We start from the raw sequence: 22,931 nt of genomic DNA, 5'->3' as shown, positions 1-22,931 counted from the left end.
ATAATGATGGTGCATACCTGTGATCCCTGTACTTGGAAGGTGGAGGCAGGGGATTCAGTCCAGAGACATTCCCAGCTACACAGTGAATTTAAGTTCAGCCTGGACTACACGAGACTCTCTTAAAAACAGAACTAGGAGCTGGGTTTGGTGGGGCACTCCTTTAATCTCACCACTTGGGAGGCAGAGGCAGGGGGATTTCTGTGAGTTTGAGACCACCCTGGTCTACATAGTGAGTTTTAGAACAGCCAAAGCTGTTATTTTTGAGACCCTGCCTCAACAAAAACAAAAGTCTGGGGAGCTGTTGTGATGGGTAGGTGGTAAGGGCACTTGTGTCCAAGCCTGAGACAAGTTGTCCTCTGACCTTCGTATGTACACTTTGGCTTTTTAAAACATTTACATAAAAAACAACCACACAACTGGGAGGTGGTGGCACATGCCTTTAATCCCAGCATTTGAGAGTCAGAGGCAGGTGAATCCCTGTGAATTCGAGGCCAGTCTGGGCTACAGGGTGAGTTCCAGAACAGTCAAAGCTATACACAGAGAGAAAAACCCTGTCTCAAACCGCCCCCCAGTAAAAACAAAACAACCATACAGATTGTGCTTAAACTACTTATCCACTTTTGTAATGAGAGAGGTCTCAGTCAAATTACATTCAAATGAAAGGTTGCTCTTAGATTAGCCATGTGTGGAGAACCAGAAACCTCATACATTGCTGGTAGGAACTGTAGATTGATGCAGTCTCTCTAGGAAACATCTAGAAATATCTACCACGATTATGCATGGTCTCTGCTTCTGTTCCTGTCTCCAGGTTCCAGCCTTGAGTCCCTGCTCTGACTTCCCTTCATGACAGATTGAAATTGTAAGCTGAAATAAACCCTCTCCAAGTTGTCTTTGGTCATGGTGTTTATCCAGCAGTAGAAGGCAAACCAGGACAGCAATAAAAGACTGGAAACCCCTTACTGTGAAGCAACTAGAGAATGATTAAATGAATTGGAGTCCATCTGCTGGAACACCACACAGACACAATCACAGTATTAGGGATGCTCTTGATCTGGGAAGATTTCTGAGGCAAAGTACAGAAAAAAATGTATATAACATGATAGCTTATGTATAAAAATTGGGGGGGAGGACGGATTCATATTGTTTTTTATATGGAGCAGATATCTACTGGAAATACATAAGAAACCTTTTGGCAAGGACCTAAGAGATGGAGAAGCAGCAGTGGGAAGCAGACTTCATTTTAAAATCTCTAGCCAAATGAACATATGATCTGCCTCAAAAATTAGTCATTTATTTTAAAAGGGTCCTGCCACGTTTGTTATCCCTAGGATTCCCAGGGTTGAGTCAACTGGTCTGTCTATGGGTAGTCAGGGTTCACTAAAGAACCAGAACTGATAGAACATATGTTTAGATATGATTTATTCAAGTGGCTTCATTGCCTGACAAGACTCTGGCAGCTGCTCAGTTCATGAGACTGGATGTCTCAGCAGTCCCAGTACCAGGAAGGGATGCCTCAGCATCCTGAAGAAGGAGGTCCCAGTACCAGAAAGGGATGCCTCAGCAGCAGGACGGATGTACTTGCCAGCAAGAATGACACACACACACACACACACACAAAAAATTCTTTCATTTGCTTTTATGTGAGCTGCCACCAGAGGGTGTGGCCCAGATTTAGGGTGGTCGTCCCATATCAAATGATCTAGTCAAGAAAAGCCCTCACAGGTGTGCCCAGCTGCTTGGGTTTTAGCCCATTCCAGATAGTAATCAAGCTGACCACCAAATTTAAGCACCATCGAAAGACTAGGCCAGTGTCCCCTTCCTCCTTCACTGTTCAGGTGAGTTCCTTCCAGAGTTGCGTGTTCTGTGGAGGACAAAGATCTTCCCCAAGAGAGGAGGACCATTCTTGGGTCAGGGGCTCTGAGTGGCTGTGCATCTTTCCCCGGACCTCCAAGTAAGCCCTGAGGCTCCATTAGTAGGGGAGTGTAAGAGTTCCCAAGACTTCCCCCACATCCAGTCGAGGCACTGTATGTGACAAGGTCTTTGCCGCCTCCTCCTCCTTCTCTTTTCTTTCTCCTTATTTTATGTTTATTGAGACAGGATCTGTCTTAGGGCTTTTACTGCTATGAAGAGTCACTGTGACCACCACAACTCTTATAAAGGAAAACATTTAATTATGGTGGCGGCATACAGTTTCAGAGGTTTAGTCCATTATCATTATGGCTGGGGAGCCTGGTGGCTGGGAGCATGGTGGCGTGCAGGCAGGCAGGCTGCTGAAAAGGTAGCTAAGAATTCTACATCATTCAGGCAGATAGGGAGTGAACTGAAATGCTGGGTGAAGTGTGATCAAAAGAGGTCTCAAAGCCCACCTCCACAGTGACACAGTTCCTCCAACAGGACCATACTTATTCCAACAAGGCCACACCTCCTAATAGTGCCACTCCCTTTGGGAATCATTTTCTTTCAAACCACTACAGGGTCTAACTATGTAGCCTGGATGGCTTGGAACTTGCTTTGCTGACCAGATTGGTCTTAAACTTGGAAGGAACCTCCTGCCTCTGCTCCCAAAAGTTATGGTCATGTACTATCATGCTCAGCAGGCCTACTTTTCTTTTAAAAATAATTAATAAAAAATTAAAAAGCATTATTGATTTAATAGCTCCTTCATTACCTTTCCTTCCATAGTTTCCCTCACAAAAATATTGTAGTTTTGAGGGCAACTTCAAGCCCCCAAATGCAGTCGATTTGAAACAAAGCACCTTGGAGTCAGATCCTAGAGACTGGAAGGTTGTGTACACTGATGGACTGAACAGTCTCTGATGATCTAGGCGGCCTTGGTACCACCTGGGACAAAGCAAAGACACTAAAGGACTGGGCCAGAAGAACTGCCAGTCTCTTATAGCAAAGGAATGTTGGTAACAGGTGGGTGTGAGGGCAGCGAGCCAATGAGAAATCTGAGCCTTTGCGAGACTCACAGCTGATGCAGGTGTGATCTGGGCACGTGCCACCGCTTGCTGCCATGGGCTGTTCATAGGGTGGTGTTCCTTGCTGAGATTAGGTGGTAACCTTTTGCCTGCTAGCCCAGATAGCAGGTCCCTGGGTACTGGAGACCAGCAGGTTCCCTTTAGTCCTTCGACATTCCTAGAAGAAGAAGGAGAGTTCAAAGGTGCCTTCCATCTACGTGGGCTAAACAAGTTCCCAGCTAAGAGGTTCCCAGCTGCCAAGCTGGATGTTAAAATCAGTCAGGGTGGGCAGAAACTCATGGACACATGCATGGAGAGGCAAGGGCACCCCAGGGCCTCCACTGCAAGTTAAGAATGGGGCCAAGATCACTTCTTGCCCTTGGGAGAGAGCATGGTCAAGTCCGGGCTTGGGACTTCACATGTCACTTGAATATATTGAGAAACCATTCTCCTGGTAGGCCAGAAGCAGAGCCGTGACGAGGGACCTGGCATGATGGGGGCAAGGGAGAGAAAGTGTTTGAAGGGAACTTAGGCTTATCTGGCACCTGCCCTGAGGAAACTGTGTTTGCTCAGGCCTCCCAACAATGCTTATCCTTCAAGCTAAGCACTGTTAATGTCATTTTTAATAATTTTAAATAAGAATATTTTTATGATTTATTTAACTTTATTTTATGTGCATTGGTGGGAAGGTGTCAGATTCCCTGGAACTGGAGTTACAGTTGTGAGCTGCCATGTGGGTGCTGGAAATTGAACTTAGGTCCTCTGGAGGAGCAGTCAGTGCTCTTAACTGCCAAGCCATCTCTCCAGCCCTACTGATCCCATTTTTATAGGTAAGAACCTGAGGTGCTCAGAGGGACTCGTACACCTAGAGTCTAGCGTGCAGCCCCTCCATGCTGAAGAAGGAAATGACCCGAGTCATCTTTTTCCAGGAAGAACCTATTCAACTGACTCACAACGAAATCTTTGTGTCATCTGGCTTTTGTCTCCTGACTTTCCATGAATTTTAAGACTGTCATGGGGCATGGTGGGAAGAAATGGGGATCTGTGTCTCCCTAGTTTGGCCAAACTGTAACTAAACTTATTTTCTGCTGGCAATGTCTGTTTTCTAGTCCATTTGGAATACAGGAAGATTGGGCAGCAGGTTGTGGGTCTGAGCATAGTGACAGAACCGTAAAACAGACCTGGCCACCCAGTCACAGGGAGAGGAGGAACGGGTGGCAGTGCTCACACAGGCTGGACCTCAGCTGAGAAAGGCTGAGCACTGATTTTATTGTCTTGTCAGGGCTGGAGAGGTGCATTGTGGTAGGGGACATCCATCTTCATAAGCTAATCAAAGAGACACATAACAGTGAAGAGGAGGGAAATGTGGCCATCCTGAGGGAAACACAAAGGCCCAGTGGCCTTCACCAGGCCATCTTTGGACCTGGAATTGGGTTTGGATCTAAATAGAAGCTGATAGGTGTGCACAGCTAAACAGTCCTGGTCAGGTTAGTGTCCCCCATGTTTTGACCCAGCTCCAGTCTTCCCTGCAAGGTGGTCTGACGAAGCAGCCAGACTGCGCAACCTCTTCCACATGAGGCAAGTCTTCCTCTGAATGGCACTGGCTGAAGCCCTTCTCTTCTCCCAGCCTTAGACTCCTGGGCTATTCCAGTTTTGGGGGTCCCATTGTTTCAGCAGTCTGATAGCTAAAGGGAAGGGTGTAAATGTCTCTCTTTAGAATACCTTCCTTCCCACCAAAGTGGTTACAGAATGACAATGTCAACTGTTTCCAGCAAACAAAACAAAGCCAATTAAGATCTTAAACTACTGTTCTATTGCTGTGAAGAGACACCATGACCAAGGCAACTCTTATAAAAGAAAGCATTTAACTGGGGCCTTGCTTACAGCTTCAGAGGCTTGGTCCATGATCATCATGACAGGGATTGTGGCTGCATGCAGACCAGGCTAGGAGCAGCAGGAAGTAGATTGAGTATTTTTTTTTTATTTTTTATTTTGGTTTGTTGTTGGCCATTGCTAGGTGTAACCAGTAAGTGCTCAGATAGAGAATGTTAGAGGATTGGTAACACCTTTCCTGGCTGACAGGTATCTGGGCTCAGAGGAGCAGGAAAGGCGAGAATCTAGAGGAACAAGTTACTTTAGTTGTAGAAAGCAAATCACTGTAGCTACTGGAATTGTCACAGTTCAGCCAAAATGGAGGTGCTTTACAAAATGGCATGACTGCCTAGCCTATCAGAGATAAAGTCATCAGAACAAGGTTTTGCTAGAGGAGGGAAAATGGCTCCTCTTCCCTTTCGGTCACTTTGACAGGCAGTGTGAACAGAGTGCCAACGTCTGTATCTTCTGCCTAAACCCACAAGACTATCTTAGGTTGGTTTTCAAAGAAAAAACAATCTGAGATATACCCTAATCCAGCAAATTTAGAAAGGTGACCAAGGATTGTGGCACATGCCTTTAATCTCAGGTGAATCTCTGTGTTTGAGGCCAGTCTGATCTAGATAGAGAGTTCCAGATCAGCCAGGGCTACATAGAGAGTCCCTATCTCAAAAAAGAAACAAAAAGGAAGGAAGGAAGGAAGGAAGGAAGGAAGGAAGGAAGGAAGGAAGGAAGGAAGGAAGGAAGGAAAAGGAAGGAAGGAAGGAAGGAAGGAAGGAAGGAAGGAAGGAAGGAAGGAAGGAAAGAAAGAAAGAAAAGGAAGAAAAGAATGAAGAGCTAGAGACTGAACTCTGAGGATATGGGTTTGGCCAAGTGTGGGAAAACATTTTCCATCTAAAGTTCCATGAAATCCCTCCACACCTAATCCACTTGAAGGTATCAACCATTTTCTGGTTTTCCGTGTTTAAATGTTACATTGGTTGTTTTGGTTTCCATTTGTTTGGTTGTTGTTTGAGGCCAGATTTTGCTCTGCAGCCCCACCTGGCCTCAACTCCAAACAATTCTGCTTCAGCATCCCGCGTGCTGGCATTACAAGGGAGAGCTACCATGTTTGGCTTGACCAAATCTCCTTGGTTTGCATGGCAGTGCATTAACTAAACATGGTGATCAAATCACTGGCCGCCAGTATAGTCAAGTCAAACCCTCAGCCCCTCTTCCCAAACCAGAGGTAGGACAGTGTGTTCCAACCCTCAGAATACAAGGGTGGTTGTCATGGCAACCAGAACACCCATCCAGTGGTTCTCTAGGGGCTTTCCAAATCTCCATCAATCCCTTCCTTAACACAGGCATAGGGAACTGCTTCTGGACTCGCTGATCGAAAGCTGAAAACTTAGGAAAGGATGTTCTTTTACCTCTCTCCCTCTAAACCTTTCCCTCCTTCTGTGTGTGTGTGTGTGTGTGTGTGTGTGTGAGAGAGAGAGAGAGAGAGAGAGAGAGAGAGAGAGAGAATCTTCTTTTGTATGTAAATTTAAAGGCCAGAGGTCAATGTTGGGAGCTTTAATAAGAATGACCCCCATAGGCTTATATATTTGAATGCTTAGTCACCAGAAAGCCCTTTTAGAAAGGATTAGAAAAATTAGAAGGTATGGCCATGTTGGAATAGGTGTGGTCTTGTTGGAGGAAGTATATCATTGGGGTGAGCTTTGAGATTTCAAAAGCTCATGCCAATCCAGTCCCTCCCTCCCTCCCTCCCTCCCTCCCTCCCTCCCTCCCTCCCTCCCTCCCTCCCTCTCTGCCTAAGGATCAGGATGCAGAATGCTCAGCTATGGCTCCAGCAGCACCTGCATGCCACCATGCTCCCCACCATGATGATAATGGACTGAACTGTGAAACTGTAAGCAAGCTGCCAATTAAATGCTTTCTTTCATAAGAATTACCTTGGTCTTAGTGTCTTTTCACAGCAATAGAACAGTGACTAGGATATTGGATGTCTTCCACTGTCTTTCTCCATCTTATTTCTTTTAAAAAAAACATTTTCACTTTTAAAAACTGGAGAGATAGCTCAGTTGATAAGAGCACTTGCTGCTCTTGCAGAGGACCTGGATTTGACTTCAGCACCCACATGGCAGCCCACAACTATTTAATAACTACAGTTCCAGAGTATCTGATGCCTTCTTCTGGCCTTTGTGTGTACTGCACACTGTGGTGCACATACATACATGTAGGCAAAACAAAAATTATTTTTAGAAAAAATTTTCTTTTTAATTTGTAGATTGTATGTGGGCCACAGCCTCTGTGTGGAGCTCAGAGGTCAGAAGGTTCTTTCCTTCTACCGTGTGAGTCCCCGTCACTGCATTGAGGCTTAGCAGTGAGTGCCTTTACTCAGGAAGTCACTTTGCTAGCTCTCTATTTATTTATTTTAAAATTGATTTATTTTGTTTTGTGTATGTGTATATGTTTGCTATCACCCCAAATCCCTGGCTGCTTCTCAGCTTTCTTTCCTTCCTTTCAGCAAGGTTTCCAAAGAATCACAGCCCTTCTGGTGAAGTTGAGCTAGAAGGGGGACTGTTACCTCCTCATCCCTGGAAGCTGTGTTACTGCTAATGTAACCAGAGGTATTAGGAAAACTTCTGTCCTGGTGCTTCTCCTTGAGTTCACAGGAGGAGAAGATGCTCTCTCCACAGTCCCCAGTCCTGGCCTCACTGGGCTTCTGCTTACCTCATCTTCTCACCCACTGCATTCTGCTCAACTCCTAACTCTTCTTTCAGGTCCTCCAGCCATCCCTCCCCCTCCAGCCAGCCCTCCCCCTCCAGCCAGCCCTCCCCCTCCAGCCAGCCCTCCCCCTCCAGCCAGCCCTCCCCTCCAGCCAGCCTTCCCCCTCCAGCTACCCCTCCCTCTCCAGCTAGCCCCCTTCCCCATCCCTCCCCCTCCAGCTAGCCCCCCCCACCTTTGCACACAGCACGACATTGACTGGAAATGTTCAGGCTCATCTTCTGCTTCACACACAGGACTGGAGTTCACCTGTTGCTCTGAGAGGTGGGTACTGTTACCTGGCAATTTTCCCATTGAGTAAACTGAAGCAGGGAGAGATGAGGTCACTCACTAAAGGTCTAATCTTAAACCATACAGAGATCTTGGGTGTGACATGCTGTTTGGCCAGTCTTACACACACACACACACACACACACACACACACACAGAGAGGGGGTGGCGAGAGCCCTTTCCGCCCTCATTGCTTTCTTAGCTAACATCTACAGCTCCTTCAGAATTGTTCTAGCTTTTTACTGTCAACTAGAGACAACCAAGATTACCTGGGAAGAAGGAGTCTCAACTGAGGGATTGGCCAGTGGCCACGTACACAGGAAACTATCTTGATTATTGATGGTGTAGAAGGGCCCCACGCACTGTAGGTGGCGCCACCCCTTGGCCAGCTACCCTGGGTAGTATAAGAAAGCTGGGTGAGCAAGGGCAGCCGGAGGTAGTAGGTAAACCAAGTTCTTCCAAGGTCTCTGCTCCAGGTTGCTGCCTTGAGTTCCTGCCCTGACTTCCTCCAGTGATGGCCTGTGATCCGAAAGTGTAGGGAAGGTGACTTAACCCCTTCTTCCCCCAGTAGCTTTTGGTCATGGTGTTTATCACAGCACCAGAAAGCAGGCTGGGACAGGAATGCACTCTCCAGAACACCCTCAGGAGGTGCCCTGAAGGACTTGGCAGCCTGGGCTCATTCACCTCCACCCAAGAATACCCCCCACGTCCCACTGCCTCAGGCCAAGTCTGTCTGCTTCACTGAACTGAAAGTGCTTGAGGCAGGGCTGGGCCATGGTTCAGAGCCAACTCTAGAACACAGAGTTTGAAAAATTAATGTATAGAGCTTCCACACGTATGTAGGATAGGAGGGCTATGGGAGCTGCCTGGACTCAGTGTAATATACTTAAATCCAAAAGTACTGTTCTGAAATAGTTTATTGATTTAATTTTTTTAATGAATAAAGAAACATAATCAGTCCTTGATTATGAAGCTCTGAAGTGGAGACCTCAGACTATTTTACTTGTATGAGGTGCCCTAGGTGGGCTGGTCAGTTCTAAAACAGGAGCCTTCTTCCTTCCCTTCCAGGCCCTGTAGCATGCTGGCAGGAATATTTTAATGGGCACTTGGGCTTCACCCTTATGCTATCCAGCTATTGAAACAATGGACCCCAAGAAACTGGAATTGCTCTAGCAGTCCCAAGCTGGGAGAAGGAAAGACTGAAGTCTGACAGCAGTCGAAGAGATTCCACACAGTCTGACAGCTTGTCACTCACACTACCCTGCGGAGAGACTGCAGTTAGGATAGTTATTGGTCAGTGTCAGACTGGACCACACCCAGACTAGGACTATAGCTCTGCTGCCTCCTCCTCATCCTGCTTCTTTAAATCATGTGTGTGTGTTGTGCATGTATATGTGTGTGTTGTGTATGTGTATAAGGTTTGTATTTATGTGTGTATGTATGTAAATGTATATAGGTATGTGTGATGTATGTGATACACATATGAGTGTCTGTGTGTATGTGCTATGTGTGTGATATGTGTATATGTCTGTATGTGTGTGTCTATGTATATGTGCTGTGTGTGTGATGTGTGTATTATATGTTTGTGGATATGTATGTAAATGTATATGAGTGTACATAGGCATGGGTGATGTGTGTTTATGTTTGTGTATGTGATATGTGTGTATACATGATGCGTATATGAGTGTGTGTATGTGTGGTGTGTGTGTGTGGTGTGTATGCATGTGTGTGTTTCTGAGTTTGGACACACATATGCCATAGCATTTGTGTGAAGGTCAGAGGACATCTCCTGATGTTGACCCTCACTTTTTGAAACAGGGTCTCTTTGTTACTGTGCGGCTGCAAGCTTCCAGGCATCTCCTTTCTCTCTTCCCACGACACTGTTAGAGCCCTGGGGTTATAGATATGCACTAGTTCTGGAGACTTGGACTCAGGTTTTTACACCTGGACAAGCTCTGTACCCCCTGAGCCATCTCAGCCCAGTTATGCAGACTGCACACGCTCTCTCTTTCTCTCTAAGCCTCAGATGAGCTCCAGAGGTGGCCTTGGGGAATTGCTGGGTCTCTTTTTGTTCTTCCAAGGGTAGCTGCCAGCAGTAGCAAGGATGGAGGCACAGCTGCACGCTGTTGCCCACAGCAGCCTGAGTTCGATTTTGCCTTAGGGACCTTCACTTAGGCAAACCCAGGATTCTTGTCTTTACCACAAAAAAAGAATGTCAGGATAGATCAGTATGAAGAAGCAGAGTTGGAGCTTATTAAGAGATTATAACATAGATTTTAAGCCTGGTGTCTAAGGAAAAGAGGCTCTGGGAGAAGACAAGACATACCTGAGTGTGGCTTCTCGAAGGAGAGCTGAACTTGGGTATCTCTATAATGGCTATGTAGGATCCTGAGACTTTCTAAATTACTGGACAGAGAGTATAATTTGCAACAAGATTTAAAGGATAAAAATTTTTCCTTTTGTAAACAAAATTGCAAGGTGGATTTATAAGGGATGTTGTTTATATTTGAGAACAATAAGAGAGGGTCAAAAACCCAAAGTTGTGAATCATTTTAGCCCTAAGTGAACACATCTGATTTATTGTCTTTGACATCTTTGATTGTACTGTCATTCAGAAGAACACACATTGTCTCAGAAGGGATTTTGGCCTGGTCAGTAGTGTCTGAAGTTTCCTGACTCCCTTAGCAGAGTAGCCAAACCAGGTGAAAGTGGAAGAAATTTTTTAAATTTTATTTTATGTAAATATTTTTTTTATTTTTCCCCTTTTCCAGAGGTCCAGGAGTCCTCTAAAGGGGATGATGCACCCTTATTATAATTTTGATTAAAAAGAAAAATCACCCACTACTATAAAAAAATTTATTTTTATGTATGTGAGTGTGTGTGTGGTTCCTGCTGGGGCCAGTAAAGGGCATCAGATGCCCCAGGACTGGAGATGCAGATGGTTGTGAGCAGTCAGCTGGGAGCTGACCAATGAGTTTCAGGGATCCTGTTGCTTTTGTTAATGTTGAGGTTACAGTGTTTGTCGCTGTGCCAGCTTTTCCAGGGGTGCGGGGAATCCGAACTCAGCTCTTCATGCACATGTAGCAGGTACTTTACCAACTACTCCATCTCGCCATCTTTGTTGTTTTCATTTTTTAAGAACTCTTATGGTCCAGAGATGGATGATGGTGGTGCACGCCTTTAATCCCAGCTCTTGGGAGGCAGAGGCAGGCAGGTGAATCTCTGGGTTTGAGGCCAGTCTGGTCTACAGAGCGAGTTCCAGGACAGCCAGGGCTACACAGAGAAACCCTGTCTTGAGAAAAATATTATGGTCCAGTGAGATGGCTCAGCTGGTAAAAGCACCAAGGTTGGTGATCTGAGTTTGATCCCTGGTGCAAGGAGAGAACTAAATCACATATGTTGTCCTCCACACACACACAAGCACATGTACACATGTGTACGTATACTCAAGTATGTATGCACACTAAATAAAAAATGCAATTAAATAATTTTTGTATTTATTAAGAGTTGAACCTAAGTCCTCACACATGCTAGGCAACTTTACCACTGAGATGCACTTTGAAATGCACTTTTTTTTAAAGCCTTTTCTTATTTATTTGTTTGTTTGTTTGTTTGTTTGTTTATTTATTATGTATTCTCAGTACTCTGCCTGCAAGCCAGAAGAGGGCACAGATCTCATTACAGATGGTTGTGAGCCTTCATGTGGTTGACTGGGAATTGAACTCAGGACCTTTGGAAGAGCAGGTGGTGCTCTTAACCACTGAGCCATCTCTCCAGCCCCCCTTTGAGATGCACTTTTAGCTCTGTTTAAAATTTTATTTTATTTTTGTCTTCGAGACAGGGTTTCTCTGTGTAGCCTTGGCTGTCCTGGAACTTACTCTGTAGACCAGGCTAGCCTCAAATTCAGAAATCTGCCTGCTTTTGCCTCCCAAGTGCTGGGAGTGCCACCACTGCCTGACTTTACATTCTTGTTTTGAGACATGGACCGGCTCTGAAGTTCAAACTGGTCTTGAATTGCAATCTTTCTTCCTAGGCCTCCCAGTAGCTCGGATTATAAAGCATTCACCACCACTTTCAGCAAAAGCTACCTTTACAGTAAATAAGCCAGTTGTGTGTAGTAGCACTACAGGGTAAAGGTCCAAGTTTACTTCTGGGGTTTGAAAACCCACCAATCCCTTCCTGGGCTCACCTCAAACTCAGGACTTAAAATCCCACCAATCCCCATCCTGGAAATCTCTACCCTGAAAAACTCCACCCCCAACAACCCCCGTATAAAGCCTGCCTCCTACTCAGTTCTCCACAGCTTCTTACCTGAGCAGAGGCAGCCACCCTCTTGTGCTTTCCCAACAGATCTCTTGTGTGAGTTTGTCATGCAGTGCTGACTGTGGCATTCCGTGGTTCCCTCCTGCCAGGATACCTTTCCCTTCAGGGCTGTGCATTTACAAGCACACACCAGTAATGAGACCTGCCTGAGCTACAGGTGGAATTCTGGGCAAGCTTGGATCACATATCAAAAGTCTGTCTCAAAATCAAACAAATAAAATGCAATAAACATATTTGGGAAAGACAAAAGTAAATAATTAAAGTGAGTTTGACAAGTGTCTGGGCACAATGAAAGAACACAAAGCAAACCAACCTCTGACCAGGATGGTCATGCAGTCGAGTAAGTTTCCTCTGAGACTGAAACATTCCAGCCTGCAGGAAGCACCTTAAGCAGGAAGGTGAACAGCCCAAAATAGCTTCAGGAAGTCCCTGGAACTGACCAGATTTACTAGGCCCCTCCCTGCCAGAGCAAACAATAAAAACTGGTAGAGACCCTCTCAGAGGAAGGGAAGTTAAGTTGCAAAGACTCTGAGCCCACTCAGCTGTCTAGAGGAGGTTTAGACCAACCGAGGCACCTCAAAAGGACATTCTCCTACTGGTCGAGCTGCCTGCAGGCTGTGCAGTGTGCTTCAGCTTTGTGAGCCGTCCCCCATGCTGTGGCTGGCTTTGGCGATACAGCTGTCTTTGAGTCATTTCTTTAACTATGAGTCGTTTCTCCTTTAAGTAACCCCTCCCCCATTTCCCTGTAAGTAACACCAATAAAACTAATTGGTCTATCAAGCTGAGCTTTGTTCTGTCCTGGGACCCCACTTGGGCGAGTAGATGGGTGTGTCGTGTTTCCCCAGGAAGAGTTTTGTCACACAGCAAATGCCAGCCTGTGTTACATAGTAATTCCAGTCCCCTGAATTACATATTGAGACCCTGACCCCCAAACACACACAGAAAGAAAGAAAGAAAGAAAGAAAGAAAGAAAGAAAGAAAGAAAGAAAGAAAGAAAGAAAGAAAGGAAAGAAAGGTACAAAACCTTAGGCAAAGATCACACAGAGCTAAACAAAACAAAAATCTTGAACATAAGAGTGGATTCTAATACATCTAGAAAGGGATAGTTATTTCAGTACTCACTGTGATGGTTTCAATGAGAATGTACCCCATAAGTTCATACATTTGAATGTTTTGTCTTCAGTTGATGGAACTGTTTGAGAAGGATTAAAAAGTGTGCTCTTGATGAAGGAGGTGTGTCACTTGGGGTAGGCTTTGAAGTTTCAAAAGTCTGTATGATTTTCCAGTTCTCCACCCCCCCAAAATCTGGTCTTGCAGAGCACATGTAAGCTCTCAGCAACTGTTTCAGTGCCATGCTTGCCCACTTGCCTGATGCCATGCTCCCAGCGTAGTGATCATGGTTACCTTGATCTGAAGCTATAAGTCCCCCAAATCAAATGCTTTCCTGTATAAATTTGCCTTGGTCATGGTGTTTTGATATGGCAGCACAAAAGTAACTAAAACACTCAGTAAGTCTTGAAAAGCATATTAAAATACCCACAAGGCATTTTAAAAATAATGGCTCTGTGTTGCCACCAGACCATGCTGATCTGAGTGGCCTGTGCAGCCACATGGGGTCATAGTGTCATCCAGGTCTGGGCCATGTCTAGGTCCATGATCCAACAGCAGCCAGGGTCTGGGCTGATGACCATGGCTTGTGTTATCACAAAGGGTCCTAGGAATCATGCATGTTGAAATCTGAAGGCTCTGCTGAGTCAGCCCTTCCCCTCACTGGCCCTAGGATAGCTGGCCCCTCAGTGGACACGACTGTAAATGGAGATTCTGCTTTGGTTTCCTGGCCACCCAGACCCAAATAATCATACAGAAACTATATTAACTATAACACTGTCTGCCCTATTAGCTCAGGCTTCTTTTTTTTTTTTTTTTTTTTTTTTTTTTTTTTTTTTGGTTTTTCGAGACAAGGTTTCTCTGTGGTTTGGGAGCCTGTCCTGGAACTAGCTCTTGTAGACCAGGCTGGTCTCGAACTCACAGAGATCCGCCTGCCTCTGCCTCCCAAGTGCTGGGATTAAAGGCGTGCGCCACCACCGCCCGGCGAGCTCAGGCTTCTTATTAACTAACTCTTATATCTAAGTTAACCCACTTGTATTATTTTATATTTTATCATGAGGCTCATGGTTTGTTACTTCTTGCTTCTTGGGCGTCTGCCTGACTCTGCCTTCTTTCCTCCTCTATCTCTGCTTGGATTTTCCACCTCTGTCATATTCTGCCCTGCCATAGGCCAAAGCAGCTTCTTTACTAACCAATAGTAATAAAACATATTGATATTATACAGAGGGGAATCCCACATCACACTACAACAGGAGAGCTGGTCCCACCTCCCAAGGGAGAACTGATTCCCCTCACACCTGCACTCAGGAGAGATAGCTCCACCCCTCATCACAGGCGTGGGAGAGCTGGCTTCAAAGGCATTGGGTTAGGAGAGCTGGTTCTGTCCCTTGAAGGGGCAGCTCCAGTGGCCTGGACCAAGCAGCTCATCTACTACCCAGAAATACATCCTGGGCCTTGGGTTGGCCCGCTCTAACATCTGCCCCATCTGTGACCTGCTGGAATTCATGAAAGGACTGGCCCTGCAGAATGATAGCCATGTGCCTTTCACGACTCAGGGTGGGTTCTCCAAGAGGGGTTTCAATGAGGGTCAAGTGATGATGGTGTGCCAGAAACCTTGACCCAGACCAATGACTCGTTGCGGTGAACATTGGTTGGGTGGCACTGATGGGGAAAAGGGTGCACTGCGTGGCACATCGCAGCTCCAGATGCCACTAGCATGGAGGAAGAGATGTTGGATCAAGGTGGTGTTTTGTTTGTTTTTGTTTTGTTTTTCATTAATTTGGGGTGGACATGCTGCAGGGGTATGGGGTGGATATGGAGGTACTAGGAGGTGAGCAGGATTGGGGTGCATGATGTGAAATTTCCAAAGAGTCAATGAAAAAATCTGTAAAAGAGAAAAGAACGGACAGTTATTTTTCATCTAACAGCAGGAAGACTCATTGAATAGAGAAAAAGTTTCTTACAATTACTGAATAAAACAGCAAAAATTTGGGCTGGAGATATAATTCAGGTGTAGAGCATTTGCCTATCATGTGTGAGGCTCTAAGTGTGGTTCCCCTCCCAAAAACGTGTGTTACTGTGTGAGAGAGGGTGTCTCATTATAGTTCAGACTGGCCTTGAACTTTTGACCCTTCAGTCCCAGCCTCCCTGATGCTGGTACTGCAGGCTTGGGTCACCAAGTCCAGAAAAAAAACCTTGTGTGTTAAAGCACAAAATTGTGAAAAGGGAAAATGGAAGCCAGAATAAAGTAAATCTTGATGCTCGCACTTCAGCGTTTCCTCCTCTGAGGGAAATGGTGGTTTAATGAGTGAGGAGAAAGTCCTTGTGTGTGTGTGTGTGTGTGTGTGTGTGTGTGTGTATGTGTGTGTGTGTGAGTGTGTGAGTGTATGTGATGGGATGCTTGTATGTCAGGACAAGGTGGAGGTCAGAAGACAACTCCCTTCTTTCCTCCACCTTGCTTTTGAGGCAGGGGCTCTCTCTTGTCATGTCTCTTGTGCTGCACACAGATTAGTTGTCCCTGGAGCTTCTAGCTACTCTCCTGTCCCTTTGTCCGGTCTCAATGTAGGAATGGTGTGGGTATAGATGAGTACTATCTCATCTGGCTTTTACGTGGATTCCAAGGATCACACACAGGCCAGCAGACTCACACAATAAAGACTTTTGCCTGCTGATCCAGCTCCCCAGCTCTGAAAGTTGTTTTTTTTTTTTTTTTAATAAATAGTACCAGGATAAGTTATCTGTACACCAACATAATAAATAAATATACTAAGAAATATCCCCATACCAATCTCATCATGTACAGCAGTGAGCTAAAAAAAATAAAATAAAATAAAAGGTCACAGATCTAAAGTAAATAATATAACAATTAGCCTAGAAAACTAGGAAAATTCATTTTGGTCAATATTCTTTTGCTTTCTTTTTTCTTTCCTTCTTTCTTTCTTTTTTTGGTTTGTTTTTCAAGACAGGGTTTCTCTGTGTAACAGCCTTGGTGTCCTGGAACTTGCTCTGTAGACCAGGCTGGCCTTGAACTCATAGAGATACACCTACCTCTGCCTCCCAAGTACAGGGATCAAATATTTCTTAGGTATCATACACACACACACAAAAAAAAAAAAACCATGATACAGCCAGATGTGATGTTTCATAACTATAATTTCAATACTCAAGTGGCTGAAGCAGAAGGATTGTCACAAGTTTATGGCCACCCTGGGCTACACAACAAGACACTGTCTCAAAAAACTTTAAAAAAAATCTTCTGCTCTTTAGAAGGGACCAGGAAGAAATGAAATATAAATCCCAAACTGAAAGAAAGCATTGGCGTATCTTGTATCTGGTAATGGACTGCTATGCAGAATGTAGATTGAGTTCTTAAAGTTGGGTGTGGTGGTTCATGCCTGTAATCCCAGCACTGGAAAGGCAAATCAGAAGGATTTCTGCAGGTTCACGGTCAGCCTGGTTTACATAGTAAAACCCTATCTTAAAACAAAGCAAGCAAGAACTGTTAGAGCTCAACAGTAAAGCAAGAGGATGAGGTGCCTCTCAGGACAGAGGCAGGCTCAGCGTGCTCAAGGCCATGAACTCAACACCCACACAAGCGGGCTATCTATCCCTCTGCTCCCGATGACCCAAATTAAGAGTAGGCAAAAGGGTGAATAGCTACCTAACCAAGGAAAAGTAAACATGTACTTACCTAGTAACCCAACAATCTCATGCCTAGTTATCAGCCACAAAGAAATGAAGACATGTGTTTCTACAAATACTTGATTCCCACAATCAAGAAACATTATTCATAATGACCTAAAATTAGTAACAACTCAAAGTTTATCGACAAGAAAAGTCAAATGTGATGGCGCATGCTTGGTTTTTTGTTTATTTTTTTCTTTATCCTTTCAAACCATTTTGTTTTTCTTTTTTTTAAAAAAAATATTTATTTATTTATTATGTATGCAATATTCTGTCTGTGTCTATGCCTGCAGGCCAGAAGAGGGCACCAGACCCCATTACAGATGGTTGTGAGCCACCATGTGGTTGCTGGGAATTGAACTCAGGACCTTTGGTAGAGCAGGAAATGCTCTTAACCTCTGAGCCATCTCTCCAGCCCCCATTTTGTTTTTCTAACTTCCTTTTTATTCCTTGTGTCTTTCACATCACACATCTTGATCCCATTCATTTCCTGTCCCTGTATGTGTGTCCTCTGCTCTTTCAGTCACCCCCCCCCCAATAAAATTTAAGAGAAAAAAAATAGAAGGGAAAACAACATCTCATCCTGGAAGCTGTAGTGTGACACAGTGAGTCACGCAGTAAATAAACCCCTTTTCTATATATCTTTATTGGAAGTGTTCGTTGCACAATCTTTGGACTGTTTCAAGGCTTTTTTTTTTTTTTTTAGGCATAAAGCATTTTATTGAGGGAGAGAGAGAGAGAGAGAGAGAAGAGATAGAAAGAGAAGAGATAAAAGAGAGAGAGAGACAGAGAGACAGAGAGAACACGTACGCAAGCCAAGGAAGCAGAAAAGGGAAGGCCTCATAAGAGTTCTTATGACCTTATAAGGCCAGCTCTTTCAGCTGCCTCGGGCATTGATGGGGGTTGGGAGGGGACAGACACATCTCTCTCCTGCCTATGCTTCCACGTGACAGGTGAGTAATGGGGACAGCTCTTCCATGCTCATAGTATCAGGGCTGGCTCACCCCCAACCACTGTTGTGCTGCCTATGTGAGAGGAGCAGGGTCTGTTCTGAGCAGCTGGTAGAGGGCAGGGGCAGCTCTCCTACCGGCCTCAGGCATTGATGGGTGGTGTGGGGTGTGGAGGGTAGCATCTCTCCCCTGCCCATGGATGGTGCATACTCATAATCTCAGTGCATGGAGGACAGAAACAGTTCAAGGTGGGTCTGAGGTCAGCTACATGTGGCCTGTCTCAAACAGGTTTTAAAGTGTGTGTGTGTGTGTGTGTATGTGTGTGTGTGTGTGTGTGTGTGGTAGTAGTAGTAGTAGGTGTGCATAGGCACTCATGTCTTAGAACACATGGTGGAAGTCTGAGGACAACTTGCAGGAAGGAGTCAGTTCTCTCCTTCCATGTATGGGTTCCAGAAATCAAACTCAGTTCGTCAGGCTTGGTGGCAGGTGCTTGCCACCTAACGAGTCATCTTGTACCTAATGAGTCATCTTGCAGTGCCCCACCCTCTTTTCAGATTGATCTTATTATTTTTATGTGAATGGGTGTTTTGCCTGTGTGTCAGTCTGTGTACCAAGTGTGAGCCCAATGCCTATGGAAGTCAGAAGAGGGTGTTGGATTCTCTGGATCAACGGAATTGGGGTTGGTGATAGTTGTGAGCCACAATGTGGGCACAGGGAGTCAAACCCTAGTCCTCTTCAAGAACAATCAGTGTTCTTAACCATTGAATCATCTTTCCAGCCCTTGCCCCTTTTTATTAAAGAGAGAAAATAAATATATTTAGTACCCGGCAAAGAATACAGCAGAAATGAGGATAACAGAGGAAAGCCTAGTTTTAAATGTCAGAAAATTTTAGTGTCAAGGAAAACATAAATGATAGCAATGACAATACAATTCTTTTTGGTGGTGGTGGTGGTGATCTTATTCAGTAGCTTGGGCTGGGTTGAAACTCATATAGCTGAGGCTGGCCGCAAGCTCAAAGCATTGTCCCCAAGTGCTGGGATGCAAGTTTGAAGCAAGCCTGGGCTGTGTAGTTTCAGAATAGCCCAGTTGGGATGGTTTGAATAAGAATGGCAGCCACAGGTTTAGATATTGAAATGCTTTGTCATGAGGGAGTGGAACTCTTTGATAGGATTAGAAGGATTAAGGGGTATGGCTTTTTGGAGGAAGTGCGTCACTGGGGGTGAACTTTGAGATTTCAAAAGCCTATTGCCAGGCCCAGTCTCTTTCTGCCTCTCTGCCTAAGGATCAAGATATAACTCTCAGCTACTACTCCAGCACTTGTTTGCATGCCACCATGCTCCCTGTCATGATGAAACTGTAAGCCAGCCCCAATTAAAAGCTTCCTTTTATAAGAGTTGCCTTGGTCACAGTGTCTCTTCACAATAATAGAACAGTGACTAAGACATAGTCCATACAACAAAGCCTTGTCTCAAAAGGAAAAAAGGAAAGTGGGGGTGGGAGCTAGGGATGTAGCATGCATAAAGTCCTGGGTTTTACCCCCAGCACTCCTTAAACTACGTGTCATACCATGCCTCTGAAGAATAGAAGAGCGAGGTGGGGGTGGGTGGAGAAAAAGCAAGCCTGTGACCTGAACCCATTAAATATGATTGGGATTGTTGATTGAGAGTGCAGCCATGTGCCGAGTGGACCCAAACTGCAAAGTGGCATGACCACCTGAAAGGCAAATTGGAAGTTTCTTATAATATAAAATACAGGGCCTGGAGAGATGGCTCAGTGGTTAAGAGCACTGGATGCTTTTCCAGAGGACCCAGGTTTAATCTTCAGTGCCCACACTGTGGCTCATAACCATCTGTAACTTCAGCCTCAGGGGATCCAATGCCCTCTTCTGGCGTCCAAGGGTACAGCATGCACATGGTGCACAGACATATAACAAAACACAAAATAATAAAAAAAATCCAAAGAATAATTAAAAAGTAAAATAGATTTACTATATGATCCAGAAATCTGACTTGTCACTCAGAAGAAATAAAATCATACTGGGTGGTGGTGGTGGTGGTACACCTTTAATCCCAGCACTTGGGAGGTAGAGGCAGGAGGATCTCTGTGAGTTCGAGGCCAGCCTGGTCTACAGAGTGAGTTCCAGGACAGCCAGGACTGCTATACAGAGAAACTCTGTTTCATAAAACCAAAAAAAAAAAAAAAAAAAAAAAAGCAAAGAAATAAAATTATTTAATAACTAACACAATGCAAAAGTCTGCATATGGATACCTGATGTAAGAAGTCTTTTTTGTATAGGTATTGATTTTATTGATTAATGAATAAAGAAACTGCTTTGTCTTGTGATAGGGCAGAGTAGAACTAGGTGGGAAACCTAAACTGAATGCTGGGAGAAAGAAGGCGGAGTCACTGAGAAGCCATGTAGCCACTGCCAGACACATGCTGGAACCTTGCTGATAGGCCACGAGCCTCATGGTAAAATATAAAATAATAGAAATGGTTTAATTTAAGATGTAAGAGCTAGCTAGAAATACGCTAGAGTCATTGGCCAAACAGTATTGCTATTAATATAGTTTCAGAGTGATTATTTCATGGTCTGGGCAGTCAGGAACAAACAAGGGCTTCTGACAACAGATACCAGAATTGAGGAAACAAAAATTAGGAAGAAGATGACTAGAATTTTCAAGTTCTGGAAAAATCCGAAGTCAAGAAAGGATAAGACGTGAAAATAAAATGTCACAAAGAATGTGAGTCCTAGGAGTCTGTAGTTGTCAGGTGAGTCTTCGTCGCGTCTGAATTTCCCCCGTAAAATGCTAGGGAAGGTCAGACAGGTTGAATTCACAGAGCTGGGAATGGCTCCTATTTCTGGCAGCTGAGTAAAAAGATGTCCCCTCTTGTGACTGAATGTAAAATGTTCCCACAAGAACCCTGTGTTTGACTACAGGTCTCAGCTGGTATTCATTTGGGAAGTTTTGGACCCTTTGGGAAGATGACCTACCTAGCCAAAGTGAGTCTCAGGTGGCAGGTCTGGTGATATTGGCTTCTGGTTCAAACTAGTGCTCTCTGCTTCCTGAACCACCAAGAGAAAGCAACAATGGCACAGGCCCACAGACACAGATGAGCCTTCCTTAGCTTCTATCTATTGCTGTGAAGAGACACCATGACCACGACAACTCTTATAAAGGAAAACATTTAACGGGTGTAGGCTTACAGTCTCACAAAGTTAGTCCATTATCATCATAATGAGAAGCATGATAGGGGCAGGCAGGCATAGTGCTGGAGAAGGAGCTGAGATCTTGATCCCCAGGCAACAGGAAGTGAACTGTGTACCACACTAAGTATAGCTTGAGCAAATGAGTCCCCAAAGTCCACCCCCACAGTGACACACTCTCTCCAACAAGGCCACACTTACTCCAACAAAGCCACACTTCCTAATAGTGTTACTCCCTATGAAGGGCATTTTCTTTCAAACCACCACATTCCACTCCCTGGCCCCCAAAGGCTTGTAGCCCATATCATGAGGCAAAAATGCATTCAGTTCAGCTTCAAATGTCCCCATATCTATAAAAGTCTCAAAGTTATTTAAAAGTCTAAAGTTCAAAGTTTCTTCTGAGATTCATTCAATCTCTTAACTGTTATCCCCTGTAAAATCAAAAAGCAGACTGCATACTTCCAACATATACTGGCACAGGATATATATTATCATTCCAAAAGGTAGGGAAGGGAACATAGTAAGGAAATGCGGGACCAAAGCAAGTTTAAAAACCAGATGGGAAAACTCCAAACTGGTGTGGGAAGTATATTTGCTCTTACTGGTTAATAGATAAAGAAGCTGCTTCGGCCTATGACAGGGTAGAATAGAGTAAGGAGAGAATCTAAGCAGAAATAAAGGATAAAATAAGGTGGAGTCAGGGAGACGCCATGTAGCTGCTGAAGGAGACTGTCACCCTGGAACCTTACTGGTAAACCATGAGCCTCATGGTAAAATATGAAATAATAGGAATGGGTTAATTTAAGATGTAAGAGTTAGTTAATAAGAAACCTAAGCTATTGGCCAAGTGGTGTTGTAATTTTATAGTTTCTGTGTTATTATTCCAGTCTGGGAAGCCGGGAAACAAACAAGCAGTCTCTGCCTACACCAAACTTAATATCTCCATATCTGATGTCAAAATGCTCTTGGGTTCTCCAACTCTTTTCAACTTTGTTGACTACAACTTCTTGCTGATTCCACTCCCTGTTAGCCAACTCTCCTGGGCAGGTATCCCGTGACTCTGGCATCTCCAACATCTTGGGATCTCCAAGGCAATCCAGGCTTTACCTGCACAACATCAGGCAGTGGTCTCTGTAGGCCTCCATTCAAGGACACCTCTGACACATCCCTAGCCTCAGCAGCTTTCCTTAACCGTGGAGGGCAAATTCCATAACCTCCTTCTTCTGTCCTTGACTCTAAAACCAGAACCATGTGACTGAAGCTGCCAAGTTCTGATGCTTGCTGGGGCCTGAGCATGGCCCTCTCAGCCAATTACATCTTCACCAGCTCTGTTTCCAACAGTTTCCTTCACTGTCTCAGTTTGGCTGTCCTGAAACTGGATCTGTAGACCAGGCTGGCCTCAAACTCTGCCTTTGGAGTGCTGGAATTAAAGATATGCACCACCATACCTGGCTCTGAGTTTCTCTTTAATTCCTTTCACAAACTGGAAATTTAGCTGGGTGGGATCTTGTCCTGAGATCACCACTACCTTTATTTCATTTCTTATCTGTTTACCTCCTTAAATACAGGATTTAACTCTATTCCACTTCCTTTTCTCCTCAAATTTTTCTACATCTTGTATTTTTCCTTGCTCAGATTGCTCCTTTTAATTATAAATCTTTATTAATATTAACACTAGTAACCATACAACAGTCTATACTAGGCTGTTGTGAGATTACTTCTGCTAACAGAATTAATCCAAAAACTCTTCAGTTTAGCCTCAGGCAGGTTTTTCAGACAGGGGC

At 44.6% G+C, this 22,931-nt stretch overlaps 1 protein-coding gene across 2 annotated transcripts in view; it reads left to right on the top strand.

Annotated features, from left to right (window-relative positions):
* The window catches only part of Ppcdc (phosphopantothenoylcysteine decarboxylase), a 33,747-nt gene extending 32,872 nt beyond the window's left edge, over window positions 1-875 (top strand). The window contains exon 7 of one of the 2 annotated variants that reach the window (XM_057767351.1): window positions 809-875. In XM_057767351.1, the coding sequence (XP_057623334.1) occupies window positions 809-834 (26 nt within the window). In that variant the 3' untranslated portion in view covers window positions 835-875. The remainder of the gene's footprint in view (window positions 1-808) is intronic. The other variant, XM_057767353.1, reaches the window with a different exon arrangement.
* Window positions 876-22,931: the final 22,056 nt, after the last annotated feature.

This window comes from Chionomys nivalis, chromosome 4, assembly GCF_950005125.1.
Source record: "Chionomys nivalis chromosome 4, mChiNiv1.1, whole genome shotgun sequence".
In the NCBI taxonomy this organism is placed as follows: domain Eukaryota; kingdom Metazoa; phylum Chordata; class Mammalia; order Rodentia; family Cricetidae; genus Chionomys; species Chionomys nivalis.
The sequence above is the reverse complement of the archived record's forward strand: the minus strand, read 5'-3'. Positions and strand labels throughout refer to the sequence as shown.